The sequence below is a fragment of the Protomyctophum parallelum genome (genome assembly GCF_964188405.1).
Source record: "Protomyctophum parallelum genome assembly, chromosome: 17".
Classification (NCBI taxonomy): Eukaryota; Metazoa; Chordata; class Actinopteri; order Myctophiformes; family Myctophidae; genus Protomyctophum; species Protomyctophum parallelum.
The window spans coordinates 22,298,456-22,324,959 of record NC_139719.1 but is presented as its reverse complement, the minus strand read 5'-3'; the positions used below and the strand labels follow the sequence as shown (position 1 = coordinate 22,324,959).

Genomic DNA, 26,504 nt, shown 5'->3' with positions numbered 1-26,504 from the left:
ATTCATACGAGAGTCATGACGTAACTTCACCCTGGTTTTTGCGAACGCTACATTTACAAATAATTAAAATATATAAACATTCGCATTTCAAATATAAAGTACTCACAAAGTGTCCCACGGGTGTTAGTTAGTAGCAGCGCCAGCGATTAGAATTTCTGCATCCCGCGTTGTTTAATAAAAAGCATTTTTATCCGAGGTGTTATTTTGCCATTGGCTTTCAACTACGCGCCCCTATCGGTCGGGAGGAGGGTGGCACTCGGTGTGTTCGATATAGGTAGGCTGACCGCCCTGCCAATACAGACTAATAGGCGAGTGTGCTCCCGGTGTGCAACTGTGGATTTCCCAAACGAACCCCGTTTGAAAAAAGTAGCCGGGGAGCTCGGACAAAAATGCTTTTTATTAAACAACGCGGGACGCAGCAATTCTAATCGCTGGCGCTGCTACTAACTAACACCCGTGGGACACTTTGTGAGTACTTTATATTTGAAATCTGAATGTTTATATATACGGAAATCTTGTAAATGCAGCGAGCGCAAAAAACAGGGCAAAGTTACTGCATGACTGTCATGATAATCATCATGGCAGTCATGTTCCAGGGCTAGTGTGGAACATAAATCAATACCGGTAGTTCTTTGGTGACATCTACTGGGCTGGTATGGAATTGCAAAGGATATCTTTTATTCGTCTAATAAAAATATGTATTTGCATACCCGGGAATGGGATTGACACGATTTATAACCTTTTTTCATAATAATAATTTCCCCTACTACATCTTCACTGGAACACATTTCCCCTGCTTGTTAAGGCAATACTATAGCCTACTCTATACTGTCTAAAGAAAGAACAGACCCAAATCTGTCTGAGAAATAATTATATATCATAGAACACCTTGCCAACCATCTATGTGATTAAAATATGACATTATGACAATAGAGTTTAAAGGTCTTAAGAATAAGGTGCAAAACCATAAATAATACATAGCCTACACAGGTCAGTGATATAAATGAATGCGCTTGGCGTTTACAAAATCAGACACTTGTGCTAAACCGGTTTTTATTGATGGTGAAAAATAAAATACATTCATTCAGTAGGTTCACACACATTTAGTGGGATTTTTTCACATGAACTTTCACCAACTCTGGCCTACTGAAAGCCCTTTCGCAGATGGAACATTTGTAGGGCTTTTCTCCGGTATGGGTCATCTGGTGTCTTTTTACAATCCCAGCACTTTTAAAATATTTGTCACATGTATTGCATTTATATGGTTTCTCCCCGGTGTGCATTCTCATGTGGGCTGTGAGGTAATAAGATTGAACAAACCCCTTTCCACATACCTGGCATTTAAATGGTCTCTCCCCAGTATGATAACGCACATGTATTTTCAACTCTGATGTTGATCGGAAACTCTTGCCGCATTCTTTGCACAAATAAGGCCTTTCCTGCGTGTGTGTCAAATCATGCCGTGTCAATGAGCTGGAACTTTTGAACAGCTTACCACAGTGTGAGCATGGATATCGCACTCCGGAATGTGTTTTAGCCACATGGAGGTCTAAGCTTCTTTTGAGTGCATAGGCTTTACCGCAATGTTCACAACAGAAACATTTCTCCTGTGTGCTGCTGTGACGACACAGCCTGTGAATCCTCAAGGCCGCATTGGACTTGCAGCGCTTTCCACAATCCCAGCAAAGGTACGGGGCCTCCTTCGTGTGAGTCCTGTCGTGTAGCTTCAGTGCTGATGCATAACTGAATGCTTTTGGACACTTTGGGCATTGGTATGGGAGGTCACCCGTGTGAACCCTCTCGTGTCTCATCAGGCCCCGGAGGTCTGTGTAACTACGCTCGCAAAATGAGCAGGGGAACGGACCCCTGAAGTCATGCACGGCCACATAGTGTTGTTTAAGGTCTTTGAAGTCACCGAAAGTCTCATCACACTTGGTGCACGAGCGTGGCTTGTGCCTCAGATTGTGCGTTTGAAAGCGTGTCATGTCTGGGAATGATCTATTACATTCTGCACAGTAAAGTGGATTATCCCTAACTTTGCATTTCCTAAGCAGCCTCCTGAACTCTTTCAGAGCCTCGGCCTGTCTATGATCCTTAGTCTTTGCATTACATGCAGTTATGTGCCTCCTCAAATCATTGACCTTGAACTGTACCTCACAATAAGGACAGGGGTAGCGATGCAATCTCATGTGACATTTCATGCTCCCAGTTACTGCTGCTCCACAAAGGCTACATGCTGTCCAGTCACTCATTTCGTATAGCTCGGTGGTTCCTGATATGTTAGGCTCTTGTCGTGCACAGCTAATGCTCTCCTGTGATGAGGACTCAACAAGCTCGTTGCCAGTTGGAGCTTTGCTTGCTCTGAACAATGTCTTGTTGGTCATCTGTTGGCCTTCATTGACAAAGTTCACAGAGGACCCCTTGCACTCTTCTGAATGTTGAGGGCGCTCCTCTGGGTGGGTCTCCATATGTTTGAACATGAGAGATGTATAAGCAAAGGTTTTGCTACAGAGTTTATATTCATGAGTTCCCTTGCTAGTTCTTCCACGAGGAGTCCTGGCAGTGACCTCAGGTTCTTCTCCTTCAGCTGGATTTTCCTTGTGTGCAGTGACATCATTTTTGTTCTCAAGCAGTGATTTATTCAGTTCTTTTGTATCCGTCAACTGGCCAGTGTGGCCGAGCGGCTGCGTGTCCTTCTTCTCCATGGTTGGAGGAACTCCCTCTTCAGAAATACACTCTGTCTTGGGTACCTTCTCAGCCTGCAGCACTGTGATTCCGCAAACATTGAACTCATGTCTTTTCAAGTCATACTGGTGCTGAAATAGTTTATTACACTGTGGGCACTGGAATGGTCTCTCCCCTGTGTGGGTCCTCTGGTGCCGCCGCATATCCGAGGCTCGGCTGTACGTCTTTCCACATGTAGGGCAAGTCTTGCTTATTGACGAGTCTTGGGGACTACTTTTGGACTGCTCATTCTCAGATGTTACCATTAATATTGCTTTCATTTTCCGACCTCTACTTTGCCTGACTGGCCGTGGGGACGCTGCAATTATTGGCTCGAGCCGTAGCACTTGCACAGTTGGTGTATAAAGTATGGGAGATAGGATCACATTCGATGTCACAATGTTTTTCATTTGCCCACTGTTATTGACATTACTTCCCTTGTGTGTGCACTTTTCCACCTGAACGGAACTTGATCCACAGCTATTGGAATAATCGGTTAAAGCCGCTATGTCCGCTTCTCTAGTTTCCATCACTGTGGGCACACTTTCAGCAGTCTTGTTCTCTGTGAGCCCTATCCCCTCGGCAGTTATTTCAACATTATAACCAACTTGAACCTCAACAGCACAAGAGTCTGATTCCACATTATCACTGTTCAAAGACCCACAATGTCGAATGGTGCAAGCCTCATCACTAATGAGAGAAGACTGATTCTCAAACTTCTGGGGTGCTGTATGTCTTCTTTCTTTTTTTCCAGTTGCCAATCCTGCGACTACCGACTCTTTTCCCAGTGCTGCAGATTCAACTATAAATTCTTTGCTGAACGAATCCATGTAATCAGTCAATACTTTTGCTTTAAATACCGTCTCTCCATGTGCTGTTTCCATCGGGGGGAGACTGAGAGCTGCACAGATACTCTCACCAACAGTAAGATTGTCTAAAATAAATAAATCAAAAGACAGAGTTAGCATAGCTGATCAAAGATCAGAAACAATTAGCTTAGCCATTTCAAATGTTAATATATTTACCATTGTCATGGAGTTGACAGAGGTCTTTTTGATAAGCTAGAAGAGATTTAAGCTCCTGAGCTTGTGACAAAGACTCCATGCATTCCTCCAGAACAGAAGGAACTTCGTTTAGCATACACATAACCTGGAAAGAGTGCAAAGACATTATCCACATTAACCCTGGCATCCCTATTTTGGGCATGTCATTTTGGTGAAAATCTTCAAGACGGTAATTTTCTTTTACTTAAAACAATTGTGAAAATAGCAGATATACAAGCTCACAACACATTGTACCTCGACACTTTGTTAACTTGATAATCGTTGTTAAGACGAAGTACATGGTGGTTAATTTCAGTACTATACATATGTTTAGTGAAAACCCTCTTGATTGTATTATGAACTGCTCTTGTACTACCTGTTGACAATTTGGGACAATAAGCAACTTCTCAAGCTGGGACAGGAATTTCTCCGCAAGAATCTGAATAGCTTCATTATACTTTGGTCCAAATTTCACTGGAAACACATCCTGAAAATGAGCATTTGATCATTGTCAACTCGAAGTGGTCTTCATTAGAAAATGTAAGAAAACATACATGTTTAAGACACAAAGACAGACACACTAACCTGGAAGAACTGCTGCCTCTCGTCCTGGTCTTTCATTAACATTTGAATAAGTTCCAAAATGTCTGATCTGTACAATCCATGCTCTGTATCGTTTGTCTGAAACATATTGCACATAGTCACAATTCTGTTAGGCCCTGTACCCATTTCATGTTAGTACTAATCAGTAACAGGAAAACACACCTCTGCATTCCATAATGAAGTGAGTGTCTGCAATCTGTCCAAATGTGGCTGAATTATTTTTGGGTCTATCGTTGGCTCTTGGTAGCACAACTCAAGGATCAGCTGAAACCAAAGAAAGTATGATAAACTTAAAGGAAAATAAACAATTTAAAGTACTGACACACTTGCCTGCTATGCTGTGCCACCCGCAAGTGATTTCATTTTACTTAGATTGCAATAGTGCTGGGGGATATGATCGATGTTTATTTATGGACGATATAGTTTGTACACATATGCGACATGATATTGTCGCATTTTCTCTAAACTTCCTCAATTACACAATCCAACTGTGTGGTTGGAAGTTGTATTCATTTATTTACACAAATCACGATGACTTCTAATTGGCACAGGGCAGGTTACACAAATAGCAACAGAGACAGAGAGATTATTTTGGTGAATTATAGTCAAACGTTAAATCATTTTAAATATCTCCAATTGTTTATAATTAATCTTTTTTTTTTAAATAAACTTTATTCAAAGAGTATGAGCATGACATCATATTCACAGAAAGAAAATACAACTCTTTGTTTTTATATTTTCTCCCACAACTCCTTTCCCAATCCTCCCCACACACCCACCTAATTTATCTTTGCTGACGATTAAATATTTTGCCCACTGCCCAGCTACTAGACAGACAGTAATACTTGTTTTGAAAAAAGTACCTGTGTGCGAAGGCCAAGACTTAGCAAGGTCCTCTGTCTATAGTTAAGTAGTTCAGGGACAATCCCAGTCATGAGTGTAACAAAGTCATCCAGCAGCCCATATTTGGTGATAACTTTGTGCTGGACAGTGTGCCACATTGCTGCTGACACCAGCCGGAGTGGTGGCACCAGGAGACGCAGACAGGGAAGAGAGAGGGGGGTGTCTGGGAAAACACAAGCATTGATGCTTTAATAACATTCAAGGATCATTAGTATTTTATAATTCAGAAGGATGTGAATAATAATATTATATATATATATATAATTATATCCTAACTGATGTCTATGATTGATTGATGTATTTATTAACAGTTTGCAGAATTACAGTACATTTCAAGCACAACTCAATACAAAAACTATTAACTGTTCTGTTCTTTGACTATATTGAAGTGTCTATTTGTACGTCTCTAAATGTTTTGATGAATTGAACATGATGGACCCTGTTGTAAACAAGTGTAATGCTTAATTGGGTCGTCCACTCACAGTTAACAGTATTGAGTTTGTGCTTGAAATGTACTGTAATTCTGCAAACTGTTAATAAATATTTCAATCAATCAATCAAAAAACTGTGAGTGGACGACACCATCAAAGCATTACACTTGTTTACACCGTTTTCAATTCATCGAAACATTTAGACATACAAATATACACTTCTATATAGCCAAAAACAGGACAATAATCTATATTCTACACATAATCTACATTATAGTAGATTAAGACACATTTACGCGTGTGTGTGTGTGTGTGTGTGTGCGAGAGTGAGTGAGATATGAAGGAGGCGGTAGCGATGGACACGTTCGGCATCACTTGCGCGCAATGCTTGCTGTTTCTATTAGACAATGTATACAGTATAATAGCTCCCGAGTCCCAATCTTTAAACAACATAGTATCCGCCATCGCTTTCAGCAGAATGTAGCCTACTGCAGTTTTTCAGAGGTTATGAAACGACGCCATGGCGCTTCGTCACTTGACAGTCAGACAGTCAGTGAGTAACACAACTGTACACAATGACGCACACGTTTGTTACCTTTATGCCCAGTGATATGTTGCATATTTCAACTTCAAATGAGTGATACGAATAATACGATGCTTTTGCAGCTCTCAAGCCAAACATAGCTCGCTGTACTATTGACGGAGACTTTCGGACATATTTTGAGGTAGCACAGGAAGGAAGAACAGTCAAACGAAAACCCATAGCTCGGAGGGATTGTCCCATTGTGATTGGCTAGTTGGTTGTTAGGCAAACGCTGAAGCGAAGAGACAACGTCCATTTGATTCCACGAATCCACAATCCTTGCTTGGACCTACTGGGCAATGTAAATGTATATTTTTTAATTGCAGACAATTACACGCAGCATACACATTTGGCTTTGTAATTGTCTGGAATGGATGTTGTTGTAAACTTGTATGGATTGGAACCTCACGTTGGCTCTGACGTTGCCAACAAGCCAATCACAGCACACTCGTCCATCCGGGCTATATGATGTTAAAGTTGTAAATATGCGGCTCCGTCTAATGAGCAAATTTAAGACTTCCGCTCTGAGAGCTAGCAGATTTAAGACATCCGGTTGCCTTCAGAATAAAATAATATTTTAATTCGTTAATTAAATAACTATTACGTTACATTATTAGTGTAAAAGTGTGTTCTTTTCGTTAAGAATCACCCAACAAGGATTGTAGTTTAGCCCAGCCGGGCAATAGTTTATTATAAAGTCCCGTGCTAAGAGTAGTAATAAACAACCTGTCAGCTCAGTCTAGTGCAACCAACAACAGGTACCGTGCGAGAGGTGCAACCAACAACAGGCACCGTGCGGAACCGTGCGTCACGCACTTGTATAAGCAAGGTTCCTATCCAAACAATAAAGGTTCCTATTTCATCAAGAAATAATACACCTATTATAACAATTAGTATTATTATTACATTACAGTTATTGTAAAGACACACATTATGTTTCTGTGTAAAAATAAGTAATTAAATTACTAATAAGTAATTAAATAATAATAAAAGTTATCTAAATGGATAAATGCTATTCACTGGAGTGCATGGACTTTATAAAGTGGACACTGGACAAAAGAGGCCTCCGCGAGGCAACTATCTGGACATACCCACACGTTCGGGGAGATGTCCTCTACCACACTCCACTCTCCGCTAAGCGGGAGAGGTGTAAAATTCACAGCAGCAGACCGTCTACTGTGGTCAATGCTGAAAAAAGTACCGTTTCCGGACCCAGAATGGACACTGGACAAAAGACGGCTCCGCGAGGCAACTATCTGGACATACCCACGCGTTCGGGGAGATGTCCTCTACCACACCACACTCTCCGCTAAGCGGGAGAGGTGTAAAATTCACAGCAGCAGCCCTTCTACTGTGGTCAAGGCTGACAAAAAGTACCGTTTCCGGACCCAGAATGGACACTGGACAAAGAGGCCTCCGCGAGGCAACTATCTGGACATACCCACACGTTCGGGGAGATGTCCTCTACCACACCACACTCTCCGCTAAGCGGGAGAGGTGTAAAATTCACAGCAGCAGACCGTCTACTGTGGTCAATGCTGAAAAAAGTACCGTTTCCGGACCCAGAATGGACACTGGACAAAGAGGCCTCCGCGAGGCAACTATCTGGACATACCCACACGTTCGGGGAGATGTCCTCTACCACACCACACTCTCCGCTAAGCGGGAGAGGTGTAAAATTCACAGCAGCAGACCTTTTACTGTGGTCAAGGCTGACAAAAAGTACCGTTTCCGGACCCAGAATGGACACTGGACAAAAGACGGCTCCGCGAGGCAACTATCTGGACATACCCGCACGTTCGGGGAGATGTCCTCTACCACACTCCACTCTCCGCTAAGCGGGAGAGGTGTAAAATTCACAGCAGCAGACCTTTTACTGTGGTCAAGGCTGACAAAAAGTACCGTTTCCGGACCCAGAATGGACACTGGACAAAGAGGCCTCCGCGAGGCAACTATCTGGACATACCCACACGTTCGGGGAGATGTCCTCTACCACACCCCACTCTCCGCTAAGCGGGAGAGGTGTAAAATTCACAGCAGCAGCCCTTCTACTGTGGTCAAGGCTGACAAAAAGTACCGTTTCCGGACCCAGAATGGACACTGGACAAAGAGGCCTCCGCGAGGCAACTATCTGGACATACCCACACGTTCGGGGAGATGTCCTCTACCACACCCCACTCTCCGCTAAGCGGGAGAGGTGTAAAATTCACAGCAGCAGCCCTTCTACTGTGGTCAATGCTGAAAAAAGTACCGTTTCCGGACCCAGAATGGACACTGGACAAAGAGGCCTCCGCGAGGCAACTATCTGGACATACCCACACGTTCGGGGAGATGTCCTCTACCACACCACACTCTCCGCTAAGCGGGAGAGGTGTAAAATTCACAGCAGCAGACCTTCTACTGTGGTCAATGCTGAAAAAAGTACCGTTTCCGGACCCAGAATGGACACTGGACAAAGAGGCCTCCGCGAGGCAACTATCTGGACATACCCACACGTTCGGGGAGATGTCCTCTACCACACTCCACTCTCCGCTAAGCGGGAGAGGTGTAAAATTCACAGCAGCAGACCGTCTACTGTGGTCAATGCTGAAAAAAGTACCGTTTCCGGACCCAGAATGGACACTGGACAAAGAGGCCTCCGCGAGGCAACTATCTGGACATACCCACACGTTCGGGGAGATGTCCTCTACCACACTCCACTCTCCGCTAAGCGGGAGAGGTGTAAAATTCACAGCAGCAGACCGTCTACTGAGGTCAATGCTCAAAAAAGTGCTGTGCCTTGGGGCATTGACATGAATGGTAATTACTGGTGTTTGAACACTAATGTCTGCATCAATGACAATGGTAATGTCATTCACTATGTAGATGGGCCATTAACAGTAATAGTTTATTTTTACAGTGCTGTGTTTATACATTCCTCCAAACCCTCTTTCTGGCTGGGCGGTGCCCAGGTATAGATGAGGTGACAACGATCTTATTGATGTACACACACACACACACACACACACACACACACACACACACACACACACAACACACACAGTGCTAATTACTGGTGTTGGAACACTAATGGCTCTGCATGCGATTGTACAGTAATACTAATTACTTTGGTAATTACTGGTGTTTGAACACTAATGTCTGCATGAATGACAATGGTAATGTTATTCACTATGTAGATCGGCCATTAACAGTAATAGTTAAGTATTCTATTTTTACAGTGCTCTGTTTATACATTCCTGTGTCCTGTACTCCTAGTTTAGTTTAGTTAGAAAAGAAACCCAGGGAGGGCTTATATGTGGTTCTTAATATACAATTTAACAAATAGTAATATACAAATAGTAAGACAAAGTAATGAAACATATAGGTATGGAAAATAAAAACAAAAACAACAAGAAATACATTATTTACACTTGTGAAGTGTGTGTGTTTGTGTGTGTGACTGTGTGTGTGCATTACAGAGTGAAGAACCTCTGACTTTTATGGAGAACTGGCTAAGAGTGGTACGGCTCACATAAAAACATTTATCAAGAAACATGCGTAAGCTAGGAAAGTAACAGTGGAATATCTATATAATGAAGCTATACATATAAACCAGGGGTCTGCAACCTTTTCGACATGAAGTGCCGTGTCTTTATTTTCTCAATAGTGAGCGTGCCATATCGACATTACGTTTAATTATGACACCACATTCAAATTATATATTTCCATCCCATGATTGTTCATACACACATAGCAACCTTAAATGTTTCTCCTTCTTTAATTTTTTTTCTTTCACATCAGCATGTATGAGTTTTAGACTAAATGTGTATCTGTACCACTGTCTCCCCAGTCAGAGTTCAATGAATGTGAGTTTAAATGAATGTAGAATTATGTGCAGGATGTAATTTGTATACAGATGTGAGTGGACTTAATTTAACTTTAAACCTTTTTATATACTGTACATTTAAATTTAAAAGAAAAATCATCTCTCTCACACTTGTGCCAGCTAGTGTGCCAGTGACCACCCTCTGCTGTGCCAATGTTGGCACCCGTGCCTAAGGTTGCCTACCCCATAAACTATACATCTATACTACTATGCTATACATATGTACTATGACGTGTGGGTATGTCCAGATAGTTGCCTCGCGGAGGCCTCTTTGTCCAGTGTCCATTCTGGGTCCGGAAACGGTACTTTTTGTCAGCCTTGACCACAGTAGACGGTCTGCTGCTGTGAATTTTACACCTCTCCCGCTTAGCGGAGAGTGGGGTGTGGTAGAGGACATCTCCCCGAACGTGCGGGTATGTCCAGATAGTTGCCTCGCGGAGCCGTCTTTTGTCCAGTGTCCATTCTGGGTCCGGAAACGGTACTTTTTGTCAGCCTTGACCACAGTAAAAGGTCTGCTGCTGTGAATTTTACACCTCTCCCGCTTAGCGGAGAGTGTGGTGTGGTAGAGGACATCTCCCCGAACGCGTGGGTATGTCCAGATAGTTGCCTCGCGGAGCCGTCTTTTGTCCAGTGTCCACTTTATAAAGTCCATGCACTCCAGTGAATAGCATTTATCCATTTAGATAACTTTATTATTATTATTATAATGATTTAATTACTTATTTTTACACAGAAACATAATGTGTGTCTTATAGCATCATATAGCATCATTTAAATGCTTAATTTGTAGTTTTAATGTGCAAATTAAACTTTTTTTCAATACTCTAGAGGGTACTCTTATTTTGAAGAGATCGTCCACCGGAAGCCTTAAATCTGTTCATTAGATCTGTTCACTAGACGCTGCCTAAATATGCTTAGTGGGCAATGGGCGCTGTGTACTAGCATACACAGTGGTTTACACAGACCACCTGGGCAGCAGCAAAAAAATCCATTAACTCAGTTTACTCAGCAAATTAAGATGCAGAGTAAATAGCATGATGACTCCTAAAGCCCACCACACCCTCAGGTTTGTTTATTTGTCGCATTTGAAGCCGATGAAGGCATGCATTTCTTCGCGTGTTCTTTTACAATTGGATACCATTACCCGAATCATCTAAGCTTACATCTCCCCTCTCCTGGTATATCTCCACTCACTGCTGTGGTCAGTCTGTCATTCAATCAGTCTCACGGCCAACCGTCTCCACACACACCAGCTGTCTAGCTGTTCTGCTGCTGAGTTGTTGTCCATTATTATTATTATTATTATGTGTCATCTACAGCTGAGGACGTTGCTTTTTGCAGCGTGGGTGGCGTTCTACGTCTTCTTTATCTTCTCCATGAGAAAAATGTGGACGGGCAAGTATGTTCGCAGTCCCCTGGCTAGGTCACTCTTCCTGAACATGGTGACTGAAAGCGAAGATGCAGCACTGGAAACACAAGAGGTAACATTAGTATTCTTCAATAAATAAGCAGTCAGACTCTTGAGAGTGTACACATGTAACCAAATGGACCGGCAAGTGTTCATTAATTTGGTTAACATTTGTACACACTTTTGAACACTGAGAATTTTAACTGTGTAATGAAAGATTTGAGAATGCATTTATGGTGGAAACTATGTCTCTGAGTATGCTCTAAATGTCATCATTCTTCCTTGAAGTTTTTACTTTAAACTTTACCTAGATTAATAATTTAATATTTTTGTGTTGGCAAAATATACAATCCAACAATCCATCAATTCTAAGTGTAACAACACTTACACTGTTGCCCTCGAGTGCTGCGATGTAACATTACCCTTTACTGTATATTGTCTAGCATGGCTTAGCACAATTACACTAGATGTGAAGCATAAACATGTAATGCTATATTTTCCTCTCCTCTCTTCCTAGTGGTACCGATGTACTCCTGATCTGCTGGGGGAATCGGTACAGCCACTGTTCGTTCAGTGTCACCTGGATTCTGATACCAAGGTATTTCTCCAGCGGAGTGTAGAGAAGTCCAGCTGGTTGTTTACTCAGCTCTATCACTCTTTTGTATCGACCGTCCTTGGCTCTGTGGTCTCACGCACGTCCATCAATGGGTATAGTAACTTACACACGTTACTTTGTACTTTCCCGTTCCAAATTATGCCTCCCCCCACAATATAACCCAAGGTAACACGGTCTTCTATTTATGTCAGGTTTCTAGGCCGTGGCTCTATGTTCGTATTCTCTGGGGATCAGTTCCAGCGACTTCTTAGAATCACACCAGACTGGAAGTCAGAGAGACTTCTGGACCTGGGGGCTGGGGACGGAGGTGTCACAGATGTGATGGGAGCCCATTTTAGAGAGGTCTATGCTACTGAGGTGTCGCCACCCATGAAATGGCATCTCCAGAGAAGGAATTTCAAGTGAGTACTCCGTTTGGTTCTCAGAGAATAACTGAACTTTTGGACAATGATGAATAGCAGAATTGTAGGCAAACCCTAACCACCAGAGTATTTGGGGCCACAATGAAAAGGACTCACTGTTGTGATGTCAACACCACTACTTACTGTACTTACTGTAAATTCTTTTTTATTAGACACACACAGAAATATATACTATATATTGACTATGAACAGCGGATATATGATGGCACTAGCAGATATGGAAACAAGGATAAGAACAGAATTAACGGGAACAAAGCATGTGTCTCATTACTCTCATATTCTTGCAAACATACAGTCAGTCTCTCTGATACAGTAGTGGCTGGTCATCATATCTTACGCCACTGAGTGAAACAGATAAGGTCATAAACATAAATCATGACACTCACTAGTCTCTCCTCACCATTTCAGACTGCTGGCTATTGATGAGTGGCAGCACATGGGCTTCCAGTATGATCTGATCAGTTGTCTGAATCTGTTGGACCGCTGTGAGGATCCATTGGCCCTCCTTAGGAGCATGCGAAGTTCCCTTGTTCCTGGCACAGGACGAGTCATCCTGGCTGCTGTACTGCCCTTCCAGCCTTACGTGGAAATAGGTCAGTCAACACTCATTCAGTCATCTTGACCATAATTGTCATAATTTATTCTCTACATTTATTTTGCAATCAGATTATTGTGTATAATATGGATGGTTTAGAATGTGGACTACAGTATATTCACATCTGCAAAGTAAATTTAACTCTTGAAAGTGAACAAATGAAACCAAATGGACCCCTATTGGTTAAATTACCTTTCTTTTGTACAATGTTTTTACAGTGTAGGGACACAAAATATGTCACGAAAATAATAAAATATGTAATGAATCTAAACCAAAATATGCCATTTGTGTGTTTGATAGCAGGTGGTAAATGGGAGCGTCCGAAAGAGCGCCTGCCAGTGAAGGGGAAGACATGGGAGGAGCAGGTGGCCAGTCTGACCAATGAGGTGTTCCGAGGGGCTGGGTTTGAAGTGGAGGCTGTGACCCGGTTGCCATACCTCTGTGAAGGGGACATGTATAAAGATTACTATGTTCTTGATGATGCAGTATTTGTTCTCAAAGCTTTAGAGGACTGACATGGCTGGTTTGTTTACGACAAGAGCACATCTGTGAGCTGAGCACAGGCCAGGGTAACACAAATGTTTGTGTTTGGTCGCTGCTCCTGAAAGGCTCTGTGCAATTTTAAGTAATTCCACTCTCCATTGAACATTTTTACTGATGTAAAATGTACTGGTGAATCAGGTCTGAACTTAGCTCAGGTAGCGCCTACATTTACCAGCCACCATTATATGACAGTGATACCTCTTGTTTTCTAAAGCAAAAGAAGATTTTGAATGACGGTTGGCCATGAAATGGCACAAATGCAAAACCGTAAGGATCATATCTTCTTAGACATATCACTGGGATCATATCTTCTTAGACATATCACTGTGGAGTGATTCATTGTCTGTTCTGTATTCTCTGTAGTGTTTTTTGACAAGTGTTAAAATTTTGTTGGTTTAGTTCATTCCTTCAGCTTCGATACTGTACTAAAGAAGCTCATTTGTACAAGTTTGCATCATTTGTGTCTATGCCACTTTAATTCATGTCAATTATGTGACCAACTCTTAATACTTTATCAATGAGGATATGATAAATTAGTTATTTTAAGTGATCATTCATCTTGGGTGTTATTGTACAAAGGTTTTATTTAAAAAAAAAATGTATACAAAAGTGCCACATTTAATGTCATGTTTTTATTGAAAGGTAGGCCTACAATAATAAAAAAAGAGAAAAAACGTTTGCGCGGTTGTTTCATGTTAAAAAAAAAAAAGATGACGTGTAACCAGTTGAAAGGATCTAAGGATGCTTAACTATGAATCCCCATCATCAGCTGGAGGAGTAAGGAGTTGCCTGGAGTTATAGTTTTGATCATGACGGCCCCGCCTGTGACGGGCGGCTCTCATTCGCCAGACGGGGAGCGTTTCCCGGCTTGCATTGGGTGCCGCTATCGTTGTTGGCCACGTCCCCGGGCCACGTCGCGCAGCATTTCGCCATTTTCCCCATCATCTATACATAGAACTGGTGTCTGTTGACAGTCACCGTAGCACTATTATCACAAACTGGTACATCGGCGGCAGGGAGCCGAACATCTGGCGGCTTTTTGACGGAGTGAAATCGGTTTGCATTTGCAGTAGGTTTTGCGTTTGCATCCTGCAAGCAGCAACATGAACGTCTTCAGGCTAACCGGTGATCTGTCCCATCTAGCAGCCATCATCATCCTGCTGCTCAAGATATGGAAGACCAGATCCTGTGCTGGTAAGGTTCCACGAGATATTAAATTGGTATCTTGTTCACAGATACTGTTGTATATCATGAAACGGTATGGCTTGCCCTGATCCACTGTCTATCTATAGTCTCACTGGACCAGGGGTTATGATGCGGTACATACATGAGCACTGCTAACCAGTAGCTCTGCAGCTAGCTTCTCGGCTAGCAAGGCAAGCTAATAATGCTTGCCGGCAAGAGCCGATCTTCAAATTGGCAACGCATCGCGGTGCCACGCGTTGTGAGCTTGTAGATCGACCGACTCTTGTCGGCCTTACGAGAGTCTAATGTTGACTGTGACCCCAGCCCTAAGCCCCAGCCCCGGTTACCCATCCCGTTCGTCCCGGCGTGACCTTTGACGTGGCGCGTCCCCGGCCCATGTTCAACTATCTATTGAGGGGCTGTTGTTGCAATTGCATTAGCAAGTCTCTGGTTTCCCCTTTCGCCCTTCATTTATCATCCATGTGCCTTGTTTCATAAGGATGAAAGTTTTTGTGCACTGGAGTGTTAAAAGATGTAGGTGCAGTCTGGTCCATAGCCTTACGCCCTTACTGCTCTTGCTTCCGTTGAAGGCATTAGAGCTATGGACCAGAGCTAGGTTTAAGGTTACATTTTCTGTGAACTTGTGCAATGGGCACCTCCTTTTTATTTCTGGGTGTGTGAGGATTATTGTTTTCACTTGTCAGTGGTTGCAGATATAGTAATAAATGTGCCGTGTGTCTTATCGGCTCGAAATTGTATTAAACATTTGGAAGACAAAGTAACCACTATAGCTGCTGCAAATCTTACCATAGATCGCACGGCTATAATAATAATGATGTTGCGTTGGACTCACTCAGTCTCTGGCTTTGCCCTGATAATGGTATTTGGGGTGTGGGAACTGAATCAGGTGCTGTAGAATTAATACATGATGATGCAATCTGCCATTGAAATACTCATTTATCTAAAGCAGCGATACCCAACCTGTGGGCTGGGGCTGTGAGAATATTACAAGTGGGCCCTCAAAGAATACAAGAACACTCGCCCCCAAACACGTTTGTCCCGGGTCAAATTCTGCGACTTCAGAATGCTTGCACCAGGTATTCCTAAACGTAACCTCAGAAAAACTATGCCTAAACCTAACCTTATTCCTAAACTTAACCTCTGTAAAATGATGCCTAACCCTAAACATATTCCTAACCTTAACCTCAGTAAAACATGAGTTTTAAAACAAGGTTTAAAACTAGGTTTTACAGAGCATCGGGCCACCTATCTGACCACTTAACACATTAAGTGGGCAAAAGGACGCAAACGTAAACAGCCTTTCTATCTGTCGGACAGGTATTTCCGGGAAGAGTCAGATCCTGTTTGCTCTGGTGTTTACTACTCGCTACCTGGACCTGCTCACTTCCTTCATTTCCCTCTACAACACCAGCATGAAGGTGAGGGACACGTGCAGTCTTCTTCAGTCTCATCATCATATCCAGAAGTACCTGATTTTAAGAGCCCATGGCTCTTGTTTGCATTTGTACTACGCACACAATTTTAAGACAATGGAGGTGTGCCAGCTAAACACGCCTTTGTTTATCAAGGTGTAACGGGAGTAGTTAAAGGTACACTTCCCAGTTCACACATTTCAACTTTATCTTCCTATACCTGTTATTGGTCCTCACTAATGCTCATTTATGGCACCATTTCTGTGCACTCGCTCTGTGTGTCAGAGGTGGGTTGTGGACGTTCAGAAACCTTCCTACCAATGAAATCGGATCTTAACCAACAGAGCTGCTTTCTTGATATTTAGTTTGTCAGACCAGTAGAACATACACAGCATGAGCAGTTTTATGATATAACTTCTGTGTTACACAGATCATCTACATTGGATGTGCGTACGCCACCGTTTACCTGATTTATGCGAAGTTCAAGGCAACGTATGATGGCAACCATGACACATTCAGAGTGGAGTTCCTGGTTGTCCCAGTTGGAGGCCTGGCTTTCCTTGTTAACCATGACTTTTCTCCCCTTGAGGTAAGAAATCTAGCAGTGATTCAGGTGTCTTATCTCATAATATATTTTGCGAATGATGATGTTTGTATTAGTGTCCAACTCTGTTTCCATTTGCAGCTGCTTAAGCACTTAAGCTATTTTTAATAATACTTTTCAAAGATGTAACGACGTCTGAAACGGACTTGTCTCTTCCACCAAACAACTCCATCATTCCCTCTGTTTTCGTCGTCCCCTCAGATCCTGTGGACCTTCTCCATCTACCTTGAGTCGGTGGCCATCTTACCTCAGCTCTTCATGATCAGCAAGACCGGTGAGGCTGAGACCATCACCACCCACTACCTGTTCTTCCTTGGACTCTACAGAGCCCTTTACCTCATCAACTGGATATGGCGCTTCTACTTTGAGGGATTCTTCGACATGATTGCTATTGTTGCTGGGGTAGTGCAGACTATTCTCTACTGCGATTTCTTCTATTTGTATGTAACAAAAGGTGAGTCATTTCCTTTCCATTACAAGCACAAAGTAATGTTGTCTCTTGCCAATGGCAATCGCATTGTTCTGAGGTGAGGAGATCATAGTGTAAAAAATACCCTATAATTTCTATGTATTTATACAAATAGCCTGCATCTTGCATCCTTAATAGACTCACTACAATGAGAAAGGACGCAATCATGTCACCCTCCGGGGGTCCTGGGATGCAATGCTGTACTCAGTTCTATACGCATAGTCGTTGTACCGTAGTTAGTAGGACTAACTCAAATGTGTAGGACTCATAAAATGTCCCTGAGACCTATCTAAAAGACCACCCCTGGGTCCCGGGGCCCATTACATTGAAAACTTATTTTCATAAGTGAGGGTATATTTATCTCCTAACATTCAGAACAATGGGATTTTCAGGCAAATCTGAGACGTCTTCCTCTACCTGTATTTTTAAAGTATAAAGTATTTAATTCTAGGGCTACAATATCAACGGCCTATCATGTTTTTTTATTAGAACTGGGTACTTCCAAGAAGTTTTCATTTGTTCTTGAGCATTGTCTTTGAGTATCTTGAAAGGAGGTTTGATAAACTGTAGGGAAAATGTGTTTGTTCTGAGAGAGCATGGGAACTGAAGCTGTTGCTTCAGTTCACTGTCAGAGTGCCTTGCCTGTTTCTTCATACTTTCTTTCACCTTTTTAATAAGACCCACTTATTATATAGGCATCAGGGATGATTATTTATCAAAACTGTAAATATTGTGAAAGGACCAATGGTCTTCCCCCAATATTCCCTGACAATATTGATACTGAGGTAGCTGTTGTATATAGCTTTGACCTCTGACATAGCATACCAAAGTGCAGCTCCCAGCATACAGTTTAATGTTATCTCCAGATTATACCTACGGTATATTATTAGCCTGAAGCCTCACCAGGAACTTAACCCCTCCTCTGGGTTCATTATGTCTGTAAATCCTTAGGGCCTGTGTGCGTATTATTTGGTTGTTATTGTTATGAATATGATAGTGTTACTTTGGAAAGAGGTGTTAAACATGAGCGTCTTCATTTTCAGTACTGAAAGGAAAGAAGCTGAGCCTGCCAGCCTAAGTGCCAAAGAGAAGCGATTTGGCAGACTCGAAGAGGGGGGACCGGGGTTAGCACAGGACACTGTTGCCTCCCCGCGCCCCTACTCCACCAACCCCCCCTGCCAGTGTAAGATGCCTGAGACAGATAGCGAAAGGGAGCTGCTAGCAGTAGGTCCTAGACCTTCTTCTGATCAAACGTGTTGGAATCAGGACACAACTCCAGAGGCTACCCCATGGCTTTTGGATTTCTGTTTGATGCATCTTGCCTTAACTTTTTTTATTACTCTGTATAAAGGAAGAAAAAGTGAGAGGTTTTCTACGTTGAAAAGTGTGATTTGACACTCATTAGTGATTAAGAGCTGAAAATATAAAACAATTGCCTATGATTTGGCATTGTATGATATTGGAGCGGACTTCTTGTGGTGGGATATTACTGATTCAACTGTTTGTAATGGTATTTGCAATCTCAATAAATGCATTGTTTTCCTGAATCAAATAGAAGGGGATATGTTGATCCTCCCAGCATTGGCAGGCAAACTTATCATGTTTTGTCCCAGCCCATTCCCTGTATTCTGAAGTTATCTGAACCTGTGTACATTCCTGTGTAAAAGAGGCTATCTCCAGGATCTAGGATACTCTTGTCGGATAAATACATTTGACAAATCATGCCATTACTTCACTCTTTTTCTGTATATGGAAAAAAAGTTAAATGTTTTTGTGCTGTTGCCTCCAAAGAAATGCATTCATTCATTCATTAGTAACTATGAATTGGTTACAATTAACCAGATTTATACTTAGTAGTTGCACACCGGTGTCACTCACCACAAATAGCTCTTTTACAACCTTGATGCATTATTAACATAAATGTACAACTGTTTTGTTCAGTGCATGACATGACACGCATCTTAAGTATACAGGCATTAGGGTTTAAAAACACTTCATTTGAGAGGTGGTAAAAGTGAAATCAAAGGATTGAAAAGGTGGTCCATTCATCTTCAGTGCTGTAAAAAGAATGCTTTAATTTGAATACCCTGTGACTTTCATACTTCACACAGTGGAATTATCGTATTGCCATGGTTTGAAAGTGTACCATCGTGAGCAGTTATACTTTTCAAAAACCGACTCGTAATGTTTGGACTTTTCACTTACAGAATTGAAAGGAGGCATTAGTTTTGTTTTTTTCCTACAGAGTTGCAGATGTGATTTCTTTTGAATAAACAATGTCTATGAATTGTCTAAATGATGTTCATACTTTTTAAGCTAAAAATATACCCATGTTGGAACGAGAGTTGAGAAGGACCCTATGGACTTTGTTGTATTGGATTCAAGAATTGTTATCCAGACATATCTGCCTTTATTTGTTTTCATGCAGACCATTCCAGAATCCCCCCCCCCCCACACACACACACACTTTTTTTAAGCCAAGCTATTGCATGATATTGCCACCACAAATAAAGATTTTATGGAAATACTTGTCTCTAATTCAGTTGTTGCAATTAAGTTATGAAATCCTTCCAGCTTACAATAATGTGCAAAGTTAAGATAACATATTACTGACAACTGTTCATTAAACACTTTTATTCACAATGTCACATTCCTCTTTGTGACAAGTTGAACAACTCATCTGATCAAAGGTCCCAATTCTCTAACTTGCGTTTTGTGTCAGTGCATGCAGACATTATGGTCCATTGAACTGATGGCGGGTGTCATGGTAGTGTCTGAGGAAACATCATATTGAAAGTCTTGCTTCACATTGTGCATGTGACAAGCTTGTGTATGATGTGCATAGCTAACGTCCGAGTGTGGACATATTTTCCTGCACTATGCACAGTAGAGTGGGTTGTGGGTGAGTTTGTGTGCTAAAGAGTTGACCTTCGCCCAAATTCTTTGGCACATTCCATGCATTTGTGGCTTTGCGTCGGTTGCATGCCAGGCTTTGTGCTTTGCACCATGCAGGTTTGTGTTATGTGACACTTCAAGGCCTGTCTATCCTTAAATGCTGCACCACAGGGACAAGTGTAGTGTAACCCTGTAGTGTAGATGACATTACTTCAGCTTGTTCCTGTCCGCGGATGAGTCAGCACTGCTGGTCTCAGACAAACAAACTGCAGGTTGAAAAGGCCCTCAGCTCTGAACTCTGTAAAATCTGCACCTGGCTCGCTGATAAACTTATCATTACACCTGGGAAAAACTGACTCCATAGGCTGAACGGTCCAGGCACCTAGGCCGGTAATCGAGCCTGACGGGGTGCTTGCGGATTCGAATCCTGAGCCTGTCTGCCTTTGCCGCATGTCTTCCCCCCCATCTCTCTTCCCCTTTCCTGTCACATTACTGTACCCTATATATCCCTATATATATCCCTTAATATCTTTAAAAAAAAGAAAAACTGACTATTCTCCTTGGATCAAATAGTAATCCCAGCAAGGCCGACGGCTTCTCTGTTAAAGTGGGTGACAATATATTATCACACAGATTACTACCTAGGTTCCATCCTGGAGGTAAATCTTTCCTGTGATAAAATGGCCACCAATGTAATCAAAAAGGTCAACCAAAGAACAAGATTCCTTTACACCCATGTATGTACCTGTCAAAATGCTTTCTTTAATGTCAATTAAGTCCACAACCACATCAAAGGGAGTTCAACAAACCACGTGCAACCCAGATTCGGCTCAAACAAGGGTTTAAATTAATTTTGCTCCTATGCCACTAAAATGTGGAGACTAGACTCGACTAGACTCCTTCAAAACAGCGCTTGACCTACGGACGGCTATAATTTGAAACTGGCCCCTGTAAAAAATATGTTAAAGTCCCCCCCCACCTGCCCTTTTTTTAACTGTAGGCTATAGTGTAGGGCAGGCCTATATGATGATTTCCTTTTTTTCTGTACGTCATTAAATGTTCTGATACATTGAAAATGGAGGACTGTTATGAAAGAAAGATAGCCTATATACTTTACTAATCCTGAAGGAAATTTGCTTTGTCCAACAGAATACAGAATAAAAACAGAAGCATGATGAACATAAAAAATTAACATAAAAAATACATTACCGGTAGGCCTACAGTAGAAATAGAATGCAGTAAAAAAAAGACAATAGCTAGTTAAAAAGGCTTATAAAGTTAAACAACATAACTAAAACAAAACAAGTGAATTAATAAAAAATGAACTGACCAACCCCCTCCCTACAAGCTTTTCTTTGCAGTCAATATTTGGGAAATTGAGACAGAAGAACAAACATAACTTGTATGCTGAAAAATACCTTGTTAAAATATAAGAGCTATCGTCGGCCTGTGGAGGGCAGCATTACGCTTTAGCGTACAGCCCATACCAATAGAAACCAAAAGAAGAAATCTGTAGAACACCACGCCCACCACCATACAAGTAAACATTCACTCCAAATCTATTCATTTTTGACCAGTGAGTATGACCATATTGTAGCGCGTGGATTTACAGGATGGAGCCTATTTCAAATGCAAATTGTGAGTGAAAGTTGGTATTTCAATATATTGAATTCTCCTGTATTCTCCCAGTGGAAAAAACAGTAGGCCTATTTCAGGGCTAATATGATCGTAGCATAGAGTTTAAAATCAGAGAGATTGTAGATTGCGTGGTGGTGTAATTTACCATGACTAATCTGATACTACAATGACCTCTGATACTACATTTACCTGTAAAACAAGCTCACATCATTGAGACATCATGCTAACGTTGCCTTTTACTATTATGAAAATGATTTTGCCTGCAGGTTCCCCCCTTCCTCTCTCCTGTCTGCGTCTCTTGGTGTCTCCTCTGCGGCTGGTCTCGGCAGCCATCTGGCAGACTGTCCAGCACAAAGTGGTGTCTGATTATGGTGTCCTGGAAGAGTTTGTGTCCACGGTGACAGATATTGTCCCTGAACTGCTCTCCAGAAGACATAAGGCTCAACTTATTATGTGTCTCAGAGCACGGGTGAGTATTAAGAATCACAGAAAACAGTTGCATCATGCCATGATTGTTTGTTTTTTGTTGTTCTATTTTTGTCTATGATCTTAATAAGCCATGTTAAAAAACAACAGCAGAGCAATGCTCTGGCCTGCTTATATTAGGGTTCAAATAGATGGCAGTAGAGGAATCTCCCATTTCTGTAGCCCTGGGCATGACACTAGTATTTTTACAGGGCTTTTTATGTCTCTTTCCCTTCCATCTCTTTGCTATTCTTATTTTCTCTTTTATCGCTTCAATACATTTGTGTGCAGAGCAGAGACTCATTGAGTACACTTTCTTATAGTCTTCTTTACTAAGCATTAAACCAGCATTAAACCCCCAACCTCCAAATCTCAAGGCTGGCATTATAATCACAAGGCCACTGAGCAGGTTAAATAGGTGGCAGACCTGTTGTTATTATTTTATATATATTTTGAGAACTGAACTGAATGTCATGGTTACATTTTTACCTCATTGATAATGTTTTTTTAAGACGTATTAAAGAGCATTGTTCTGGTTTCAGGTTACCGTGGAGTTATGCCGGTCTGAGGCTACTGCTGACTTTGATATTATTCAGCCACACCTGGACAGAATGCACACCCTCACAGCAACATGGTTGTTAGATGTATGGGAAACACCACATATACCTATTAATTAGGGCTGCAATTATTTTCTTAGTGGGTATTCTATTTTCGTAGCGATTTTCTATTACGTTTTCCTTGCATTGATGGAAAACGTGTTAATGTTTTTGTTTTCTTCTTACAGCCAGGAGCTACAACTATGGAACAGGCACGCTCAAAATTCTCAGATCTCATTAAAACTTTGTTGGACAATCCAGAACAGAGAGAGCACTTTTTCCAGGTTAGAGTTGATTTGGTACTTTATATTTGTGGTTGTTTTAAACTGCATTTGCACTGAGCAATATACATAAAAGTGCACTGATGTCTTCTCATATTACTTTCCATCAGAATGTTTTCCCTGAGGAATTTGGTCCCAAGTTTGACAAGGAGCTGAATACCTTGATATGGCTGTTTCTATCCAGATTTGAGCATGTTCTTCCTCTTCAAACCCTCCAACAGGTTGACCAGCATGAAATAAAATCCTACCAACATAACTTATTTTAATATATTATTATTTTTTTAGCCACACAACTTATGAATCTAATATTTATTGTTATTGGTAACCTACTAACCTGAAGTTCATAATTATTCAGAGTCCCACTTTTCACCTTTCCTCAGATTGCATCCATGCTCGGCAATGTTCCATTTGTTCTGGAGGAATGCATGGAGACCATATCCCACTCTCAAGATCTTACAACTCTACTGGACTATCAGAAAGACCTCAGACAGCTAGAACACAGTAGTAAGCTAATAGATAATTAAATCCTTAGGAATTCATAGATTCATATTTAAATTGTGATCCCTTAATTTCAGATAATTCTTCCCATATATTTTTGCTAAAAAGTATGTTTTTTGTTTTTAGATTGTTCATATGATGGCTCCTGCGTCTTTTCAGCGCTTGATCTCTTCTCTGTGGAAAAAGGACCGATAGACGAAAAGGAAGAATCGGAACCCCATACTTTGTGTGATATGGGATCAGGGACAGAGAGGAAATCTCAAACCTCAAGTGTAGAGTGTACTGAAAACGATACCACTGTGGAGAGAAACCAAGAGGAAATAGTTGACGATCCTGGTGTTATTAATGGAAGTGATGAAAGAATGAGACCCCTGTATAATGAAGAAACGACACCAAATGAAGAAAGTGCTGACATTGTTGATACAGAAGCAAGGAAGAAGGTTCAACCTCCAAATAACTGCAGTGTCTTGCTGAAAGAAATTAAGAGAAACCAAGGGGAAATAGTTGACGATCCTGGTGTTATTAATGGAAGTGATGAAATAATGAGACCCCTGTATGATGAAGAAACAACACCAAATGGAAGGAAGAAGGTTCAACTGCCAAATAACTGCAGTGTCTTGCTGAAAGAACTTGACACATCACTGGCTTTTCATTCTAGAGCATTAAGACGGAACAGAGGTCTCAAGATGAAACTGATTTTGCTGCAAGAGAAAAGAGGACTTCATGGGGAGGAAAGTCCTGCTTGTAGTTCTTTATCTACATTCCAACCAGCTGCCTCAGAGTCATCAGTTAATGAAATCGTACCAAACAGCACGACTCCCTCTGAGGTATCTGATGATGAGGCTTCTGTCAGCTCTGACATAGACCCATCTTATTTTGCTCCTACTGAATGCTATGATGATGAGTCATCATCCAGGAGCTCAGATGAAGAACCTTCCACCATGGCAAATGTTGATGAGTCAGTTACGTGCAAAACGCAGGATGATCGACACCACAAACCTGCCACAAAAGCGTCCCACTTCCGAAGGTCAAGAGGCCGGTGTTTCATCTGCAGTGAGCATGTGAAGACTACCATAACGGCACACCTGAAAGTCCACTTCCCAAATAGTGATTACGCCTGTCCGCGTTGCAACACAAAGTTCAAGATTGTGTCGTCCTTTATGTTGCATATGAAAAGAACATGCTATGATCAGCAGCAGGTGAGCCCAGAGGAGGGCGAGGATGGCCGTTGTCTTTTCAAATGTGTCGACTGCGAGAAGGTATTTAGGTACAAACAATCCCTGGAGGAGCACAAGCGGACACATAATAAACTCTACTGCGAGGTGTGCAGGAAAGTGTTGCGGAACGAGGATGCATTGGCAAGGCACAAGGCTTCGCACACTCCATTTCAGTGTACACTGTGCAAGGAGAACTTCCGTCTTTATAAACCCTTGGCTCGGCATTATGAAAATGTACATCACATTAGCAGACCATTCAAATGTAACCACTGCCCCAAAAGTTTTTCCAAGTTAAGTTACTTCATCAGGCACGAGTGGAAACATACAGGTCAGCTGCCATTCCAGTGTGCTCAGTGCACAATGCGATTCAGAAATGATTCAGACCTTGTATCTCATTTGAGAGTGCACACACGAGAGAAACCATTCCTTTGTGCGGAATGTGGTAAGGCATTCTCCGTTAGGGCAAATCTGAAAAGGCACTTTGATTTCATTCATGGCCACCTACGAAATGAAAGACGATATTCTTGCTCGCAGTGTGAGCTGTCATTTAAAGAGAAAGGGTCCCTGAGGAAACATGAGAAGACTAAACATTTACACCAGTTATTCCGTTTTCCATGCCCAGACTGCGGGAAATTGTTTTCCTCTTCAGCATTAGTAAGACATAAACTTATCCATACAGGGGAGAAGCCTTTCAAGTGCAATATGCCTGACTGTGATAGATATTATAGGTCCAGAGGTGAAGTGAAGAGGCATATCATGCAGTCTCATACTGAAGAACGACCATTTAAATGTGATGTCTGTAAGAAGGGCTTCATCAGGGACTGTATACTCAATCGACATATGCGTCTACACTCAGGAGAAAAGCCTTATATTTGTTGCATCTGTGGTAAAGGGTTTCCACAGATTTATAGCATGAAGAGACACAAAAAACTTGTACATACATTCTCAACATAGTCCTTCAAATATGACCTTGTGAGCTTTGAAAGGATTAACACTAAATTGACCACTGGGTCATCATATTGTAGGAGATGTGGGCTTCAATCTGTCTTTTTAAACAAAAAACAATGCTGTGCCTGTAGACTTTAACAAGTAAATAACCTTAAGCTGTGGACATAACCATGATGACTTCGGATCTATGGGCAGTTCCTGTTTGGCCAGGGCTAGGCTAGAATAAAAGTAACATTTCTGTACTTTTAACTGCCTTTTTCCTGTGTGTCTGAGAGCTGGGCCTGGGGTGGTATCTTACCTATCATTCTCTATTCCTTACTCTGAATTATTGCTGATGGACAGTTATCTCTAGACTCATTAATTGGCCATATATGTGTTAATTTAATTATTCATTTTATAGATACATTTTTGTTGGTACATTGTCAGAACACAGTACTGACGGATCATGTTACAATAAAGAAACAGTGTTACACAACCCCTTCTTTTCTCAGTCAACATTACCGTACTTTGTTCAAGGTTATTATTCCATCCATGTCTGA

At 41.7% G+C, this 26,504-nt stretch overlaps 4 protein-coding genes across 8 annotated transcripts; 3 read left to right on the top strand and 1 right to left on the bottom strand.

Moving 5' to 3' along the window:
• Positions 1-1,081: 1,081 nt before the first annotated feature.
• LOC310874525 (uncharacterized protein) lies at positions 1,082-6,426 on the bottom strand. 2 transcript variants are annotated; one of them, XM_083787364.1, is made up of 7 exons: positions 6,300-6,426; positions 5,234-5,436; positions 4,533-4,634; positions 4,353-4,448; positions 4,144-4,254; positions 3,750-3,873; positions 1,082-3,658 (listed from the first exon to the last, which is right to left on the bottom strand). In XM_083787364.1, the coding sequence occupies exons 1-7, from the start codon at positions 6,322-6,324 to the stop codon at positions 1,104-1,106; spliced, it is 3,216 nt and encodes a 1,071-aa protein (XP_083643490.1). In that variant the 5' UTR covers positions 6,325-6,426; the 3' UTR covers positions 1,082-1,103. The 2 variants fall into 2 exon arrangements, with proteins under 2 accessions (XP_083643490.1, XP_083643491.1); XM_083787365.1 differs by lacking the exon at positions 4,144-4,254.
• Positions 6,138-14,029, top strand: mettl9 (methyltransferase 9, His-X-His N1-histidine). Of its 4 annotated transcripts, none has more exons than XM_083787367.1 (6): positions 6,138-6,257; positions 11,472-11,633; positions 12,078-12,268; positions 12,368-12,577; positions 13,007-13,191; positions 13,497-14,029. In XM_083787367.1, exons 1-6 carry the CDS (start codon positions 6,225-6,227, stop codon positions 13,706-13,708), a joined length of 993 nt encoding a protein of 330 aa, XP_083643493.1. In that variant the 5' UTR covers positions 6,138-6,224; the 3' UTR covers positions 13,709-14,029. The 4 variants fall into 4 exon arrangements, with proteins under 4 accessions (XP_083643493.1, XP_083643492.1, XP_083643495.1 ...); XM_083787366.1 differs by having other exon boundaries at positions 13,494-14,029; XM_083787369.1 differs by lacking the exon at positions 6,138-6,257 and adding an exon at positions 11,089-11,218 and having other exon boundaries at positions 13,494-14,029.
• Positions 14,030-14,569: 540 nt separating this feature from the next.
• Positions 14,570-19,952, top strand: kdelr2b (KDEL endoplasmic reticulum protein retention receptor 2b). The gene is made up of 5 exons (XM_083787370.1): positions 14,570-14,930; positions 16,260-16,360; positions 16,785-16,943; positions 17,160-17,412; positions 18,471-19,952. The coding sequence occupies exons 1-5, from the start codon at positions 14,840-14,842 to the stop codon at positions 18,503-18,505; spliced, it is 639 nt and encodes a 212-aa protein (XP_083643496.1). The 5' UTR covers positions 14,570-14,839; the 3' UTR covers positions 18,506-19,952.
• Positions 19,953-21,889: 1,937 nt separating this feature from the next.
• Positions 21,890-26,426, top strand: LOC310874390 (uncharacterized protein). The gene is made up of 7 exons (XM_083787168.1): positions 21,890-21,960; positions 22,227-22,429; positions 22,968-23,069; positions 23,210-23,305; positions 23,413-23,523; positions 23,683-23,806; positions 23,927-26,426. The coding sequence occupies exons 1-7, from the start codon at positions 21,936-21,938 to the stop codon at positions 25,969-25,971; spliced, it is 2,706 nt and encodes a 901-aa protein (XP_083643294.1). The 5' UTR covers positions 21,890-21,935; the 3' UTR covers positions 25,972-26,426.
• The last annotated feature ends 78 nt before the right edge of the window (positions 26,427-26,504 follow it).

What these genes read in the sequence shown, in the direction of transcription:
- LOC310874390 (XM_083787168.1), top strand. Translation starts at nt 21,936, where the DNA reads ATGGAGCCTATTTCAAATGCAAATT. An exon ending in CTCTTCAAACCCTCCAACAG is followed by an intron (nt 23,524 to 23,682) that starts GTTGACCAGCAT and finishes ACCTTTCCTCAG; the next exon opens with ATTGCATCCATGCTCGGCAA. An exon ending in CAGACAGCTAGAACACAGTA is followed by an intron (nt 23,807 to 23,926) that starts GTAAGCTAATAG and finishes TTTTGTTTTTAG; the next exon opens with ATTGTTCATATGATGGCTCC.
- mettl9 (XM_083787366.1), top strand. Translation starts at nt 6,225, where the DNA reads ATGGCGCTTCGTCACTTGACAGTCAGACAGTCA. An exon ending in ACTTGACAGTCAGACAGTCA is followed by an intron (nt 6,258 to 11,471) that starts GTGAGTAACACA and finishes TGTCATCTACAG; the next exon opens with CTGAGGACGTTGCTTTTTGC. An exon ending in CCAGCCTTACGTGGAAATAG is followed by an intron (nt 13,192 to 13,493) that starts GTCAGTCAACAC and finishes TGTGTTTGATAG; the next exon opens with CAGGTGGTAAATGGGAGCGT.
- LOC310874525 (XM_083787364.1), bottom strand. Translation starts at nt 6,324, where the DNA reads ATGCAACATATCACTGGGCATAAAG. An exon ending in ACATATCACTGGGCATAAAG is followed by an intron (nt 5,437 to 6,299) that starts GTAACAAACGTG and finishes GTGTTTTCCCAG; the next exon opens with ACACCCCCCTCTCTCTTCCC. An exon ending in CTGTCAACTCCATGACAATG is followed by an intron (nt 3,659 to 3,749) that starts GTAAATATATTA and finishes TATTTATTTTAG; the next exon opens with ACAATCTTACTGTTGGTGAG.
- kdelr2b (XM_083787370.1), top strand. Translation starts at nt 14,840, where the DNA reads ATGAACGTCTTCAGGCTAACCGGTGATCTGTCCCATCTAGCAGCCATC. An exon ending in TCTACAACACCAGCATGAAG is followed by an intron (nt 16,361 to 16,784) that starts GTGAGGGACACG and finishes TGTGTTACACAG; the next exon opens with ATCATCTACATTGGATGTGC. An exon ending in CTATTTGTATGTAACAAAAG is followed by an intron (nt 17,413 to 18,470) that starts GTGAGTCATTTC and finishes CTTCATTTTCAG; the next exon opens with TACTGAAAGGAAAGAAGCTG.